At 47.7% G+C, this 17338-nt stretch overlaps 2 protein-coding genes across 2 annotated transcripts in view; one reads left to right on the top strand and one right to left on the bottom strand.

The window, feature by feature from the left end:
- Positions 1-413, bottom strand: part of UFL1 (UFM1 specific ligase 1) — a 33366-nt gene extending 32953 nt beyond the window's left edge. The window contains exon 1 of the mRNA XM_069974756.1: positions 176-413. Within this exon, the coding sequence (XP_069830857.1) occupies positions 176-252 (77 nt within the window). The 5' untranslated portion in view covers positions 253-413. The remainder of the gene's footprint in view (positions 1-175) is intronic.
- Positions 414-9504: 9091 nt separating this feature from the next.
- On the top strand, positions 9505-15581 carry LOC138794732 (cystatin-like). Its single transcript, XM_069973582.1, has 3 exons — positions 9505-9881; positions 13141-13254; positions 15318-15581. The coding sequence occupies exons 1-3, from the start codon at positions 9675-9677 to the stop codon at positions 15393-15395; spliced, it is 399 nt and encodes a 132-aa protein (XP_069829683.1). The 5' UTR covers positions 9505-9674; the 3' UTR covers positions 15396-15581.
- Positions 15582-17338: the final 1757 nt, after the last annotated feature.

Raw genomic sequence — 17338 nt, 5'->3', positions numbered from 1 at the left:
CTCCAGGCATGATGGGAATTGTAGTTTGGTAACAGCAGGGCCTGAGTGTGACACCCCTATATGGTGTATTGCAGCCTATGGAGTGTATTAATCTCCTATACAGCTGCTCTGTACACGCAGCAGCGCCCCCTCCGGGCAGCCGCCGGCACTGACCCCCGTGCACACGGACACTTACCGCTGTAAGGTATCGCTGAGCTGGGCTCGCTGGAAGTCGGCCGCAAGCCGCCGGATCTCTTCCCAGTCAGCAGACATGTCTGTGGTGTGTACACACACTGAGGACGGCCTGCGGCTCACATACACGTCATGCTACGGCAGCCGGGAGAGGCCAAGAGACCTTAGCCAATGACTCCGCGATTAGCGCTTCATGCCGGTACTGGAAGGGAAAAACACTATGGTGTATGGACGTTCTCTTATAACAGTGTCCTCTTATACCAGTCAGTAATGACATCTCATACACAATATGGACGGGATCTAACATTACGCTTCACTATGAAAGCTGCTTTTACTATACTTGTCCCTGCTGTACTGTGTTTGCAGTGTTCTCTTTGTACTGCGCCCCCTGCTGGAAGTTCTCACCATGAACAAGTCCTTGCCGCGTCTGTATTTTATATGGGGACATTGTCATCACTACAGCAGGGGAGGTGATACACTACAGGAGGGAGGGGATACACTACAGGAGGGGAGGGATACACTACAGGAGGGAGGGGATACACTACAGGAGGGAGGGGAATACACTACAGGAGGGAGGGGATACACTACAGGAGGGATGGGAATACACTACAGCAGGGGAGGGGATACACTACAGGAGGGAGGGGTACACTACAGGAGGGAGGGGATACACTACAGGAGGGGAGGTGATACACTACAGGAGGGAGGGGATACACTACAGGAGGGAGGGGATACACTACAGGAGGGAGGGGATACACTACAGGAGGGGGGGAGGGGATACACTACAGGAGGGGAGGTGATACATTACAGGAGGGAGGGGATACACTACAGGAGGGAGGGGATACACTACAGGAGGGGAGGGGATACACTACAGGAGGGGAGGCGATACACTACAGGAGGGAGGGGATACACTACAGGAGGGAGGGGATACACTACAGGAGGGGAGGGGATACACTACAGGAGGGGAGGGGATACACTACAGGAGGGGATACACTACAGGAGGGGAGGGGATACACTACAGGAGGGGAGGGGATACACTACAGGAGGGGAGGGGATACACTACAGGAGGGGAGGTGATACATTACAGGAGGGGAGGGGATACACTACAGGAGGAGAGGGGATACACTACAGGAGGGGAGGGAATACACTACAGGAGGGGATACACTACAGGAGGGGATACACTACAGGAGGGAGGGGATACACTACAGGAGGGGAGGGGATACACTACAGGAGGAGAGGGGATACACTACAGGAGGGGAGGTGATACATTACAGGAGGAGAGGGGATACACTACAGGAGGGAGGGGATACACTACAGGAGGGAGGGGATACACTACAGGAGGGGAGGGGATACACTACAGGAGGGGAGGCGATACACTACAGGAGGGAGGGGATACACTACAGGAGGGAGGGGATACACTACAGGAGGAGAGGGGATACACTACAGGAGGGGAGGGGATACACTACAGGAGGGGATACACTACAGGAGGGGAGGGGATACACTACAGGAGGGGAGGTGATACATTACAGGAGGGGAGGGGATACACTACAGGAGGAGAGGGGATACACTACAGGAGGGGAGGGAATACACTACAGGAGGGGATACACTACAGGAGGGGATACACTACAGGAGGGAGGGGATACACTACAGGAGGGGAGGGGATACACTACAGGAGGAGAGGGGATACACTACAGGAGGGGAGGTGATACATTACAGGAGGAGAGGGGATACACTACAGGAGGGGAGGGGATACACTACAGGAGGGGAGGTGATACATTACAGGAGGGGAGGGGATACACTACAGCAGGGGAGGGGATACACTACAGGAGGAGAGGGGATACACTACAGGAGGGGAGGTGATACATTACAGGAGGGGAGGGAATACACTACAGCAGGGGAGGTGATACACTACAGGAGGGGAGGGGATACACTACAGGAGGGAGGGGATACACTACAGGAGGGGAGGGGATACACTACAGGAGGGGAGGGGATACACTACAGGAGGGGAGGGAATACACTACAGGAGGAGAGGGGATACACTACAGGAGGGGAGGTGATACATTACAGGAGGGGAGGGGATACACTACAGGAGGAGAGGGGATACACTACAGGAGGGGAGGGAATACACTACAGGAGGGGAGGGGATACACTACAGCAGGGGAGGGGATACACTACAGGAGAGAGGGGATACACTACAGGAGGGAGGGGATACACTACAGCAGGGGAGGTGATACACTACAGGAGGGGAGGGATACACTACAGGAGGGGAGGGATACACTACAGGAGGGAGGGGATACACTACAGGAGGGGAGGGGATACACTACAGCAGGGGAGGTGATACACTACAGGAGGGGAGGGATACACTACAGGAGGGGAGGGAATACACTACAGGAGGGAGGGGATACACTACAGGAGGGAGGGGATACACTACAGGAGGGGAGGGGATACACTACAGGAGGGAGGGGATACACTACAGGAGGGAGGGGATACACTACAGGAGGGAGGGGATACACTACAGGAGGAGAGGGGATACACTACAGGAGGGGAGGGGATACACTACAGGAGGGGAGGGGATACACTACAGGAGGGAGGGGATACACTAGAGGAGGAGAGGGGATACACTACAGGAGGGGAGTAGATACACTACAGGAGGGGAGGCGATACACTACAGGAGGGGAGGGGATACACTACAGGAGGGAGGGGATACACTACAGGAGGAGAGGGGATACACTACAGGAGGAGAGGGGATACACTACAGGAGGGATGGGAATACACTACAGGAGGGGAGGGGATACACTACAGGAAAGGAGGGGATACACTACAGGAGGGGAGGTGATACACTACAGGAGGGGAGGGGATACAGTACAGGAGAGGAGGTGATACACAACAGGAGGGGAGGGGATACACTACAGCAGGGGAGGTGATACACTACAGGAGGGGAGGTGATACACTACAGCAGGGGAGGGGATACACTACAGCAGGGGAGGGGATACACTACAGGAGGGGATACACTACAGGAGGGGATACACTACAGGAGGGAGGGGATACACTACAGCAGGGGAGGTGATACACTACAGCAGGGGAGGGGATACACTACAGGAGGGGAGGGGATACACTACAGCAGGGGAGGGGATACACTACAGGAGGGGATGTGATACACTACAGCAGGTGAGGTGATACACTACAGCAGGGGAGGGAACACACCACAGCAGGGGAGGGGGTACACTACAGCAGGGCAGGTGATACACTACAGCAGGGGAGGGGATACACTACAGCAGGGGAGATGATGCACTACAGGAGGGATGGGAATACACTACAGGAGGGATGGGAATACACTACAGCAGGGGAGATGATGCACTACAGGAGGGAAGGGGATACACTACAGGAGGGGAGGTGATGCACTACAGGAGGGGAGGGGATACACTACAGGAGGGGATACACTACAGGAGGGAGGGGATACACTACAGGAGGGGAGGGAATACACCACAGCAGGGGAGGCGATACACTACAGCAGGGGAGGGGATACACTACAGCAGGGGAGGCCATACACTACAGGAGCGGAGATAATACACTACAGGAGGGGAGGTGATACACTACAGCGGCGGGCGTCGATAACGGTGATTACCGGTGCCACCGCCGCCTTTCATCACCGCACGTTGCCCGTAACAACCGCACGTTGCCCATAACAACCGCACGTTGCCTATAACCACCGCACGTTGCCCGTAACCACCGCACTTTCCCCCTTAACAACCGCACGTTGCCTATAACCACCGCACGTTGCCAGTAACCACCGCACGCTGCCTTTAACAACCGCACGTTGCCCGTAACCACCGAACATTGCCCATAACCACCGCACGTTGAACATAACCACCCCAAATTGCCAGTGACCCCCTCCAGATTGTCCATAATCACCGCAGATTGCCTGTAACCACCCCAAATTACATGCACCCACCCCAGATTACCTATAAGCACTTCACTTTATCCGTAAAAATCCCAGATTGTCTGTATCCCCCCCCAGGTTGCACATAACCCCCCCCAGGTTGCCCGTAACCACCACACGTTGCCTCTGACCACGCCACATTGCCTCTGACCACCGCAGGTCGCCTCTGACCACCGCAGGTCGCCTCTGACCACCGCACGTCGCCACTGACCACAGCACCTTGCCTCTGACCACCGCACGTTGCCTCTGACCACCGCACATTGCCTCTGGCCACGCCACCTTGCCTCTGACCACTGCACGTTGCCTCTGACCACACCAAATTGCGAATGACCCCCTTCAGATTGCGGTAACCACGCCAGATTACAGGTACCCACCCCAGATTACCTATAAGCACTTCAGTTTATCAGTAACCACCCCAGATTGTCCGTATCCACCCCACATTGCCTGTAACTACCCCACGTTGCCCGTAACCACCCCACGTTGCCCGTAACCACCCCACGTTGCCCGTAACCACAGCAGGTTGCCCGTGACCACCCCATGTTGTCCGTATCCACCCCAGATTACCTGTAACCACCTCAGGTTGCCCGTAACCACCTCCAGACTGTCCGTAACCACCCCAGACTGTCCGTAAGCACCCCACATTACCTGTAATCTCATTTTTTTTATTTTATTTTAGTAACTGCGCTATTCTAATAACTATTACTAGCTGCGGTTTTGCTCCAGTAAATTGGCACTCCTTCCCTTCTGAGCCCTGCTGTTTTCCCATACAGTGGTTTATGCCCACATATGGGGTTCCGTTTTACTCAGGAGAACCTGTGTTACGGATTTTGGGGTACGTTTTCTCTCCCATTCCTCGTGAAATTGAGAAATTTCAAACTAAACCAACATATTATTGGAAAAATTCGAGTTTTTCACTTTTACTGGCCAATTTTAAATACTTTCCTCTAATACCTGTGGGGTCAAAATGGTCACCACACCCCAAGATGAATTATTTGAGGGGTGTACTTTCCAAAATGGGGTGACTTTTGGGGGGATTCTATTCTGCTGACACTACAGGGGCACTGCAAACGCACCTGGCGCTCAGAAACTTCTTCAGCAAAATCTGCTCTGAAAATGCTAATTGGCACTCCTTCCCTTCTGAGCCCGGCTGTGTGCCCATACAGTGGTTTATGCCCACATATGGGGTACCGTTCTACTCAGGAGAACTTGCGTTACAGATTTTGGGGTGAACTTTCTCTCCTGTTCCTCGTGAAATTGAGAAATTTCAAACTAAAGGAACATATTATTGGAAAAATTCGAGTTTTTCATTTTTACTGTCTACTTTTGAATACTTTCCTCTAATACCTGTGGGGTCAAAATGCTCACCACACACCAAGATGAATTCTTTGAGGGGTGCACTTTCCAAATTGGGGTGACTTATTGATAGATATTACTCCGCTGGCACTACAGGGGCTCTGCAAATGCACCTGGAGCTCATAAACTTCTTCAGCAAAATCTGCACTGAAAAAGCTAATTGGCGCTCCCTTCCTTTTGAGCCACGCTGTGTGCCCATATAGTGGTTTATACCCACTTATAGGGTACTGTTCTACTCAGGAGAACATGCGTTACAGATTTTGGGGTACTTTTTTTCTTTTGTTCCTTGTAAAATTGAGAAATTTCAAACTAAACATAATATTGGAAAAATTTTAGTTTTTCATTTTTATTGTCTAATTTTGAATAATTTCCTCTAATACCTGTGGGGTCAAAATGCTCACAACACCCCAAAATGAATTCTTTGAGGGGTGTACTTTCCAAAATGGGGTGACTTATGGCGAGATTTTACTCTGATGGCACTACAGGGGCTCTGCAAACGCACCTGGCGCTCAGAAACTTCTTCAAAATTTGCATTGGAAAAGCTAATTGTTGCTCCCTTCCTTCTGAGCCCGGCTGTGTGCCCATGCAGTGGTTTACGCCCACATATGGGGTACCGTTGTACTCAAGAGAACCTGCGTTACAAGTTTTGGGGTGCTTTTTCTCTCATGTTCCTTTTGAAAATGAGAAACTTTAATCTAAACGTATATATTATTGGAAAATTTAAATTTTCAATTTTTTTACGGCCTAATTGTGAATACTTTCCTCCAGCCCCTGTAGGGTTAAAATGCTCATTATACCCCTAGATTAATTCTTTAAGGTGTCTAGTTTCCAAAATGGGGTCACTTATGGGGGGTTTCAGGATGCCAGACTTCTAAATCCATTTAAAAAAGAACTTGACCATAAAAAAAATCAGTTTTGGAAACTTTCACGAAAATGTGATAATTTGCTGATAAATTTCTAACCCCCATAACACCCTAAAAAGGTAAAATATGTTTACCAAATTATGCCAGAATAAAGAAGACATATTGGTAATGTGACTTAGTAACTAATTTATGTGCTACGGCTTTCTTTTTTTAGAAGCAGAGAATTTCAAAGTTCATAAAATGCTAATTTTTTTAATTTTTCATGATATTTTGATGTTTTTTCACAAAAAAACACACGAAGTAGTGACCAAATTTTGCCACTAACATAAAGTGCCATATGTGACAAAAAAACTATCTCAGAATCGCTAGCATATGTTAAAGCATCACTGAGCTATAAGAGCATAAAGTGAGACAGGTCAGATTTTGAAAAATTAGCCTGGTCATTAAGGTCAAAACTAGCTGCAGCACGAAGGGGTTAAGTGGCACTGGTCAACTGCACAGGAGCCAGATGAGTATCTGGATATTCGTCACTATCATCGCTTGTATCGCCTGGGCAGAGCTGCCATGTGCCGATATATAGTCACTATAAAGGTGGGCAGTGGTCTATCTATCTATATTTTATCACTCAAAGTATCCATCTCCTACTTCATATATGTCTCTTATCTATACTTTATATGTCCATTGGCTGAATCCATGTTTTCCAGGACTCCGTAGGGCTGCATCCAACTTCTTCAGCCACCGGTTATCAAATGCCGAACAATCGGACACATATACGCTCACATTGCGCTCTTTCCTTAGGGCCCTATTACACGGGAAGATTATCGTGAGAAAAATCGTTAAATCGTTTGAATTTAAACGATAATCGTTCTGTGTAATTGCAGGCAGCGATCGGAAAATCGTTCGTATGTCGTTGATTGTTGATATAGATCTAAACCTAAAATTATCATTAATCGTTCGCTAATCGTTCGCTGTAATTCCACATTCATTCGCTCAAGTTCCCCTTTTTTTTACTAATCGTTCAGTGTAATTGCACATTGTTCATTGTTTTGCTGGGATCAGATGGAATAAACGATCATAGTAACGATCGCAATAACGTAACTAATGACTATCGTTCTGTGTTATATGGTGATGTAATGTAATCTCGTTTGCGATCGTTTATTATAATGGTGCGTTTACACAGGCAGATTTATCTGACAGATTTTGGAAGCCAAAACCAGGAGTGGATTTGAAAAGAGGCGAAAACTGTCTTTCCTTTATGACCCATTCCCTGTTTATGGTCTGTTTCTGGCTTTGGCTTCAAAAATCTGTCAGATAAATCTGTCTGTGTAAACGCACCATTAGTCGTTAATCGTTAAAAATCGCTCAGAGTAAAGCTGCGTTTACATGGAACGACTATCGTTCGAATTTTCGCACTAACGATCTCATTTGAGCGATAATTGTTCTGTGTAAACACAGCGAACGATCAAGCGATGAGCGAAAAATCGTTCATTTTGATCTTTCAACATGTTCTCAAATCGTCGTTCATCGTTCGCTAAAAAATTCGCGGTTCACTTTGTGTAAACAGTCTTTCAAAGATTCACCCTATGTAAAAGATGGGCTTAAACGATCGCAATAACGATTTTTCTTACGAATTTTCTATTTATTCGTTTAAACGCTGATCATTATAAAAACCAAATTGTTGCTTCAAAAACGTTAAACGATCGATTGGGCGAATTATCGCTCCATGTAAATGCAGCATTATAGGACCCTTATTTCAATGGCTGCCATAGTGAAGAGCATCACCAGTCATCACGGGGTTAATGCTTTACACACACCGGCCACTTTATTAGGTACACCATGCTAGTAACGGGTTGGACCCCCTTTTGCCTTCAGAACTGCCTCAATTCTTGGTGGCATAGATTCAACAAGGTGCTGGAAGCTTCCTCAGAGATTTTGGTCCATATTGACATGATGGCATCACACAGTTGCCGCAGATTTGTCGGCTGCACATCCATGATGCGAATCTCCCGTTCCACCACATCCCAAAGATGCTCTATTGGATTGAGATCTGGTGACTGTGGAGGCCATTTGAGTACAGTGAACTCATTGTCATGTTCAAGAAACCAGTCTGAGATGATTCTAGCTTTATGACATGGCGCATTATCCTGCTGAAAGTAGCCATCAGATGTTGGGTACATTGTGGTCATAAAGGGATGGACATGGTCAGCAACAATACTCAGGTAGGCTGTGGCGTTGCAACGATGCTCAATTGGTACCAGCGGTCCCAAAGAGTGCCAAGAAAATATTCCCCACACCATGACACCACCACCACCAGCCTGAACCGTTGATACAAGGCAGGATGGATCCATGCTTTCATGTTGTTGACGCCAAATTCTGACCCTACCATCCGAATGTCGCAGCAGAAATCGAGACTCATCAGACCAGGCAACGTTTTTCCAATCTTCTACTGTCCAATTTCGATGAGCTTGTGCAAATTGTAGCCTCAGTTTCCTGTTCTTAGCTGAAAGGAGTGGCACCCGGTGTGGTCTTCTGCTGCTGTAGCCCATCTGCCTCAAAGGTCGACGTACTGTGCGTTCAGAGATGCTCTTCTGCCTACCTTGGTTGTAACGGTTGGCTATTTGAGTCACTGTTGCCTTTCTATCAGCTCGTACCAGTCTGCCCATTCTCCTCTGACCTCTGGCATCAACAAGGCATTTCCGCCCACAGAACTGCCGCTCACTGGATGTTTTTTCTTTTTCGGACCATTCTCTGTAAACCCTAGAGATGGTTGTGCGTGAAAATCCCAGTAGATGAGCAGTTTCTGAAATACTCAGACCAGCCGTGCAGTTGGACAGGTGTACCTAATAAAGTGGCCGGTGAGTGTATATATATATATATATATATATATAGTAACCATGGCGACAGGATTTGATAAATTAAAGAAAAATAATAATTTTGTCCTGTAGGCTAAAAATGGACGACCCCCCCCAAAGGGTTAATACTAAACTCCTGTCTGTGTCAGCAGTAACTCCTGTGTGTCAGCAGTAATAGAAGGTCCAGGCCTGCCCCCGCCCCCTCTGTTTACTCACTGGTCCCCTGACCCCCTCCCCCTGAGCAGTTCTTGGTCAGACATCTTTAGGTTGGGCAAATCCCCCATCATTCCCTATGTAATGTCTCCCATACATGTCCGCTATACGGATAACGGATAGGCTAAGCATCAGTTCTATCCCCGAGGTTTGCCGGTGCTCTCCCCTCCACCCACAGACCCACATCCTCCTCCTGAAGTGCCCGCACTAAACATGGCGCCCGCAGCGCTGTGAGACCCCCTCCCTGTGACGGCACGTGACTCCCCCTGTATTGCTCGGGTAGTCATGGCGCGGCTGGGGATCGCTGTGGTGCTGCTCGTCTGCTGCTCCGCGCTCACACAGGCCGGGAGGCTGCTAGGTGGTCGGCAGGCAGTCAATAGCGAGTCTCCTGAGGTGAAGGATGCTCTGGCGTTCGCCATGTACGAGTTAAACAAGGCGAGCAACGACATGTACGCCGCCCGGCCCATGACCGTGACGAATGCGGAGAAGCAGGTGAGTGCGCTGCGGCCGTGTGCGCTTCTCTCCGCTCCGGTGTGATTATATAGCAGAGTGTGACAGGGATGTGATGTAGGTGTACGGAGTCAGGGATGTCACCCCCCCTCACTGGACAATGGAACATTCCTTGCCACCTGAGAGGGCTCACATGCCAGAGACTGATCTATTATGACAGGGGGGAACAAACTCACGCTTTCCAGCTGTTGCAAAACTACAATCCCCATCATGCCTGGACAGCCAAAGCTTTAGCTGTGCGGGCATGATGGGAATTGTAGTCGTGTAACTGCTGGAGAGCCTGAGTTTGACACCTATGTCCTATAAGATCCCCACACTATAGGACAACAGGGTTCAGGGATGGAGATGTTTCTTAGGGCTTGTTCACACAGCAGTATTTGGGCTATGGCGTTTTCCTAATCACATGCCATCACCCTCAGTATTGCATTAGGTTGGAACCATATAGGTAGCAGTTTTAGCCCACAGACATCAGTGGGTTGAATTTGAAGACCCAGCTTTTAGCTTTGTGTAGGTCACGTGTTTAGGCTAGGTTCACACTATGTAAACAGGACAGCTTCCCTTCATAACATCGGCCATTATTTGTTATGACTGCCGTTGTTATGAAAGATGGCCATTTTTAGTGTGGACCTAGCCTAGTTCTGACTCTAATTCTTCATGAATAATTAATGCTGCCCAGCCTCCTGCTCTCTCAGCTGTCAGCCAGTGTCTCTGATTGCAGATCAGTCCTCTGTAGGCAGTTTATGTCTACAAGAATCACTCAGGTGTAGTTGAATCTCTGACCCTAATGCTGCGTTTACACGGAACGATTATCGTGCGAATTTGCAAGATAACTATCGAATTCAAGTGATCGCATGTATAAACGCAGCGATGAAGCGACGAGCGAGAAATCGTTCATTTTGATCTTTGAACATGTTCTCAAATCGTCGTTGGTCGTTCGCAAAACATTCTCAGATTGTTCTGTGTAAACAATCGTTCACTGATTTAACCTATGTGCGAGATGGGCTTAAAGGGGTTTTCCAGCTAAATTTATTTTTCTTTCATATCAACTGGTGTCGGAAAGCTATATAGATTTGTAATTTACTTCTGTTTAAAAATCTCAAGTCTTCCCATACAATCGTACGATCGGGCAAATTATCGCTCCGTTTAAGCTGTAGATTTGCTTTGAATTTGCGCCATCAAATCTGCTGCAGATCCTGTACATGTGAACGCACCCTAAATGTGTTGGAGCTGTTGTCTAGGGGTAACTAACCTGTCTAGTGACCTGCCAGCAATTCATTCTTTGGTTCAAATCTCCTGATGGATTTAAGGTCAGAGATTCAACTAGTTTTTCTTTCAGACATAAACTGCCTACAGAGGACTGATCTGCAATCGGAGACACTGACTGACAGCTGAGCAAGCAGGAGGCCGGGCAGCAGAGATTATTTATGGAGAAGAGGGAGGAAGGAGTGGAGAGGTGTGCCACAGTTTGGCACAAACGACTCCTCTTTGACTCTTCATTGCAGTAGAAGACCTGAGATTGTACAGAATCCATTGCATGAAAAATTACCAGAAGGCACCATGCTCACTAGGGGGCTGCCAGCTACAGCACACTGTCAGCACCTTAGATAGGGCCCGGGAGCTGACAGATTCCCTTTAAAGGAGAAGTCCGGCCACATGACAAAAAAAAAAAAATTGCTTTTGCATCTGGGATACTACTTCCCACACCCATGTGAAGCTATTCCACCAGAATTGGATTTCTTGTCCACACAGATCAGTCATTTTCACAAGCCTGATGCTCCTCTTCACTTCCGGTTTAGTCAGAACACAGACTCAGCCCTTCTACTACAACTCCCAGAAGCCCCCTCGGCACGACTGCCTTCCCCCCTGTAACGCCCCCTCTGTTTTCCCCTCCCCTCCAGCGTGCATACAGTCTACAAGCTGTATACAGGAGAGAGAGCCTGGGGTGTAGAGCGGCTGGCTGAAACTTGTAGTGCGGGCATACTTCGGCTGATTTCTGATTCCCAGCACTACAAGCTCCTGCCAGCCAGATACAGCAGCCTGTGTCCCATCCTCCATCCAGCAGCCTGTGTCCAGCAAGAAGGGGTCACGGCTGGGTTATACAGCGCTGCGTTCTCTACTACTGCTACAGGGTGAGAGGAGGGAGGGGGGAGAGAGCGGAGTGAGTGAGTGTCCGGAGATGAAGGAGATAGAGGCTACAGCCGAGTACTCGCTCCTGTCCACCCCCTCCCTTCTCCCTGTAGGAGCAGCAATGAACGCAGCGCTGTATAACCCAGCCGTGACCCCTTCTTGCTGGACGGGACAGGGGACGGCTGTACACAGGCTGCTGGAAGGAGGATGGGACACAGGCTGCTGACACAGACCATAGCTGTATGTGGAGCAGAGCGGCTGGCTGAAACTTGTAGTGCGGTAGTTTCTGATTCCCAGCACTACAAGCATCTGCCAGCCGCTCTGCTCCACATACAGCTATGGTCTGTGTCACATCCACTGTACAGTCCAGCGATCTCTGCTGCTACAGGGAGAGAGGAGAGAGGAGGGAGGGAGGGTGGATAGGAGCGGGTACTCGCCTGCAGCCGCTGTCTCCTTCATCTCCGGACACGGTGGATTATGCAGGAACGCCTCCAGAACGCCCCTGTCCTGACATTATTGGCTGGGAGGCGTGCCAGAGAAGGAGGGGAGTTACCGGCCCACAGGGAGGAACGCCCTGGATCGTGACGTTGCCGGCTCCACGTCACGACCCAGGGAAGCACTCAGGGACCAGAGATCGTCGTGACATCAGTAATGAAGCAGGAACTACACAACTTCCGGCAGCGAAAGTGAAGGAGAAAAGTGGGGTAAGGCTGGGGAATCAGAAACCAGTGTACATTTAAAAGTTATATAACTTTACATGTGGGGAGGAACTATAGAAAAAAAAATTTCACCGGACTTCTCCTTTAAGGTCCAGATCAAAAGACACAATGATAGCTGTCATCGGCTGATCTTCATTACATGGATTATTTGGCCTGATTCGGCAGATTATCGCTCTGTATAATTGGGGCCCTTAGTGTTTATTAATCTCCCCGTATGTTCCTGGTATAGGGCCCGACGAGGGGTCAGCCATGATCAGGCAGTAAACCAGTCTTCAGGAACTGTAATCTGGTGCTAGAGCAGCTCTGATATATAATAGTAAGGATGCCAGCTGTCTCTTGTGCTTGTACTCTAGTCTGTACCCACTTTTTAACTTTGTTTTTTTCCCTCCAAAAAGATTGTTTCTGGGATAAATTATTTCTTTGATTTGGACGTTGCACGAACCCATTGTAGGAAGCCGACGACAGATGTGAGCAGCTGTAGATTCCATACAGATCCAGCGCTTGTTAAGGTATTGTCAGCGTGAGAGTACTGTGTGTGACCCTTATGTGATGCACCGTATATTATGTCCGCAGTTGTCGTCCGCAAACCCTATTTTTTTTCAGATCTGCAAAAAATTGGAAGTTGGTGGTCAAATTAAGGGAATCCACATGTTTTTGTGGATTTTACAGACTTCTATTGGCTAATTGTTTCGCAATTGCGGCCCGTACTATTTACTAGTGTATCCTATTTTTTTTTTCAGAATGGATTGCAGATCCTTAAAGGGAACCAGTAAAGCCAAAAATGGCAATAAAGCTAAGGAAACGTGCTGATACATCACCCAGCACGCTTCCCAAGCATACCCCTTTACCCTGTGTTCCCTGCTTAATTAATCCGGAATCTTATATTTATAAAGTCCTGCGCTGTATGCTAATTCCATCCAAGTAGTCATCTGGGCTTTGGCTCCTCCATGTAGTCACGGTCCTGGGCGGGATGCAGCGCTGTAATAACGCCCCTTTGGGCTTGATGGAAAGCGTTGCACACCGTGACGTCACCCGGGGGCCGGAATTGCAGCTTGCCGACGTCCTTATACGCCTCGCAGTGAAGACACTGCTGTACTGTGCCTGTGTGGTGTAGTACAGCAGTGGCTTGTACTGTGCATGCGCGGCATATAAGGACGTCGGCAAGCTGCGATACCGCCCCCCTTGAGCGCGACAGAGAGATCCCCGTGTCCAGTACCTGCCGGGGTCTGCGCCGTAATGCCGCTGATCCAGGCTCGGCACTTGATTGCTTTCGGCGGAATACTGCATAGATCTCTATGAGAGATCAATGTGGCTATACTAGAAGTCCCCCGGGGGGAATAAGTCTAACCCCAGGGGGGCTTCTAGTATATGTGTAAAAAAAGGTGTTGTTAATAAGAAGCCCCCTCCTCTAATAAAAGTTTGAATCACCCCCCTTTTCCCATGATATAAATAAATAAACATGTTTGGTATCGCCGCGTGCATAATCGCCCAGAATATTAACTTATTTCATTCCTGATCGTGTACGGTAAATGGCGTAAGCACAAAAAAAACCCCAAAGTGTCAAATTGCAAATTTTTTTGTTTCATCAAACCCAGAAAAATTTTAATAAAAAGCGAGCAAAAAGTCACATATGCGCAATCAAGGTACCGATAGAAAGTAAACATCATGGCGCAAAAAATGACACCTGACACAGCCCCATAGACCAAAGGATAAAAGCGCTATAAGCCTGGGAATAGAGCGATTGTAAGGGACATATATTTGTTAACAATGGTTTGAATTTTTTAAAAGCCATCAAATAAAATGAAAGTTATACATGTTACATATCATTGTAATCGTAGTGACTTGAGGAACATATATAACAAGACAGTTTTACCCTAGGGCAAATAGCGTAAAAACAAGAACCCTCCAAATTTTTTTCAATTTCACCAATCATTTAATTTTTTTTCTGGTTTCGCAGTTTATACAAAAATTCAGCCCATCATTGCAAAGTACAATTTGTGGCGCAAAAAAGTAGTGCTCATGTGGGTTTCTAGGTGAAAAAAGTGCTATTGCCCTTTAAGCACAAGGAGGAAAAAATTTAAATTGGCCCGGTCCTCTAAGGGTTAAAGACGACCTTCGGCAAATGCAGACTCAGTGGTGGACACTGGGGGCGGGTCCTGGTCACATGCTCTTCCATGTCGGCCATCTTATGGACAGACTCGCTGCAGGGCAGCCCAGTCTGGAGGAGGGTAGTGTAATTTTTAACTCTGCGGTACACAGGGAGCTTTTGTCAGTATATACAGGGAGTACACTTACTAATACTGTACACTGAGCTATTTTACTATAAAGTGGCCAACCCCTTTAACAATGAGGACAATTAGACCTAACCAACTAGCCGTAAATAAGATAGATATTGATTGACAGATATTGGTTTGAGAATTTCAATGTTCCATTGCCAATGTTTTCTACTGCAGTGTCAACATAGAGTTTTTTGTGTTAGTAGTAGGTAAGTCTTCTAGATAGTTTATTACTATGTATATATAAACTGTTGAGGAGTTTTGTGCTAGTTCTGACCATGTTTTTCTTCTTTCAGGTGTCTAAGTGCCACTTGCAGGTGTACTACGTTCCTTGGACTTCAGAGCGGCGCTTGGTGAAATCCGAATGTGTTTAGTTTTTGCTTTTCCATTGTATTAAAGCTTTTTCCATTTTCTTCATATTTTACAGCATAGAGTATTATATAGGTTTGGCGCCTATAGTTTTTACCTTCAGTATTATACATATAGATTGAGCTAACAAAAGTTGAAAAGTATTCTTTTTAAACATAATAAAATATATTAAACAGGTTTCATTTAAGAAAGGTGTCCGGTTCTTTTTTTCTGTGCTTCAGTGCAGATTGTGGCTTGACAAAAAAAAACAAAAACCTTTTTTTAAATTTTTTGTAGTGAACAATTCTAGTACAAGACCGGATATATAGTAATAATTTTGTTCAGACATCAAAGCTCATAATTTAAAAAACATGTTTAAAAAGGTAATTGTATCAGTCGTATGAACACACAAACAGGGCCGGCGTCAGCACCCGGTTTACTCAGGCAAGGGGTCCCCTGGCACTTGCCCACCCCCGGAATGCTTAGCCAACGGACACCCGCAGCAGAGCGATGCCTCATTGTTGGGGTCGGCGTCCGTGACACCTGGAGGGGCGTTGAGTGAAGTTGGATGCCAGACGGGCTGGGCTGTGCATTGGTAAGGTCTGCATGTTTAGAATGTGTGCTTAGTAGAGATCAGTGAACCTGGTTCGGGTTCGAGTCCATCGGAACCCGAACGATCGGCATTTGATTAGCTGGGGCTGCTGAACTTGGATAACGCTCTAAGGTTGTCTGGAAAACATGGATACAGCCAATGACTATATCCATGTTTTCCACATAGCCTTAGGGCTTTATCCAAGTTCAGCAGCCACCGCTAATCAAATGCCGAAAGTTCGGGTTCGGATCGTCTCGAGCATGCTCCAGGTTCGCTCATCTCTAGTGCTTAGGTTTTGCCCTGACTCTGGGCCCATTCCATTTTGCAATGCGGAAGTCTTGTGCACCAGTTCAGGAAGGCCCACCATTCTTAAGGTACTATACCTGGACCTACACTATAGGTTAGGGGTGTCAAACTCACTGCCCCCAAGCTGTTGCTAAACAACAATTCACATTATGCCTAAAGAGCCCAGCTTAAGCTGTCCAGGCATTATGGGAATTGTAGTTTTGCAGCATCTAGAGGGTGCAATATTGATATCTGCCAAAGATTTGAAGCCAAAGCCAGAAACAGACTATAAACAGAGGACAGGTCATGAAGGAGATTTCTCCTCTTTTAAAATCCATTCCTGGCTTTGGCTTCAAATCTTTCTGTGCAAATGGACCCTTATCTCTTCTGCTCTCCAGCGCTCCACTTCCTCCAGCTGTGCTATTACTTCTGCAAACAAGATGGGGGAAGGTGCATGTTACAGGCAGTGATCAATAGTGCTCAATGTTACCAATGTCGCTGCATTATTAGGGAGAACCTTTCCTGCTTTTAGATATCCCCTTTTAACCCTTTGAATGCTTTTAAGATGCATCCAAATGCTGATCCAAAGTCAGATCATCACATCTAACATCAGTGCGCTGACCTCAACTAGAACTTGAAGCCAGGATTAGAAATTTCACTTATCCGAATGTTACAGCGACTGTACACGCAATCTGTCCCCCCCCCCCCAAACCGCTTGTACCTTCGGATAGCTGCTTTTAATCCAAAATCTGTCCTCCTGGGGGTCCGTTACCCATGCCCTAGGATTGCAACACCCCTCTGTCTCTCCTCCCCGCCCTCCTCAGCACTAGCAATGCCCCTTGGCAGGATTTTTCCTATTCCTCACCTGTCTGAACACTGCACATGTGCGGGATCGTTAAGGCACCTGTGCCCTGTTCAGACAGGTGAGGAATAGGAAAAATCCTGCCAAGGGGCATTGCTAGTGCTGAGGCGGGACAGAGGGGTGTTGCAATCCTAGGACATGGGTACTCTAGGCCACGCCAATTTGACACAGGGCTGACAAAGTTTAAAAATTGTTTTTTTTAGGACAATAACTACATCTCCTGCCGAACA

The sequence above is a fragment of the Dendropsophus ebraccatus genome, chromosome 6, assembly GCF_027789765.1.
Source record: "Dendropsophus ebraccatus isolate aDenEbr1 chromosome 6, aDenEbr1.pat, whole genome shotgun sequence".
In the NCBI taxonomy this organism is placed as follows: Eukaryota; Metazoa; Chordata; class Amphibia; order Anura; family Hylidae; genus Dendropsophus; species Dendropsophus ebraccatus.
This window is presented reverse-complemented; position numbering and strand designations above follow the sequence as displayed.

Coding starts and splice junctions, on each gene's coding strand:
- LOC138794732 (XM_069973582.1), top strand. CDS start 9,675: ATGGCGCGGCTGGGGATCGCTGTGGTGCTGCTCGTCTGCTGCTCCGCG. Junction 9,882..13,140: donor TGACGAATGCGGAGAAGCAG/GTGAGTGCGCTG, acceptor CCCTCCAAAAAG/ATTGTTTCTGGGATAAATTA. Junction 13,255..15,317: donor CAGATCCAGCGCTTGTTAAG/GTATTGTCAGCG, acceptor TTCTTCTTTCAG/GTGTCTAAGTGCCACTTGCA.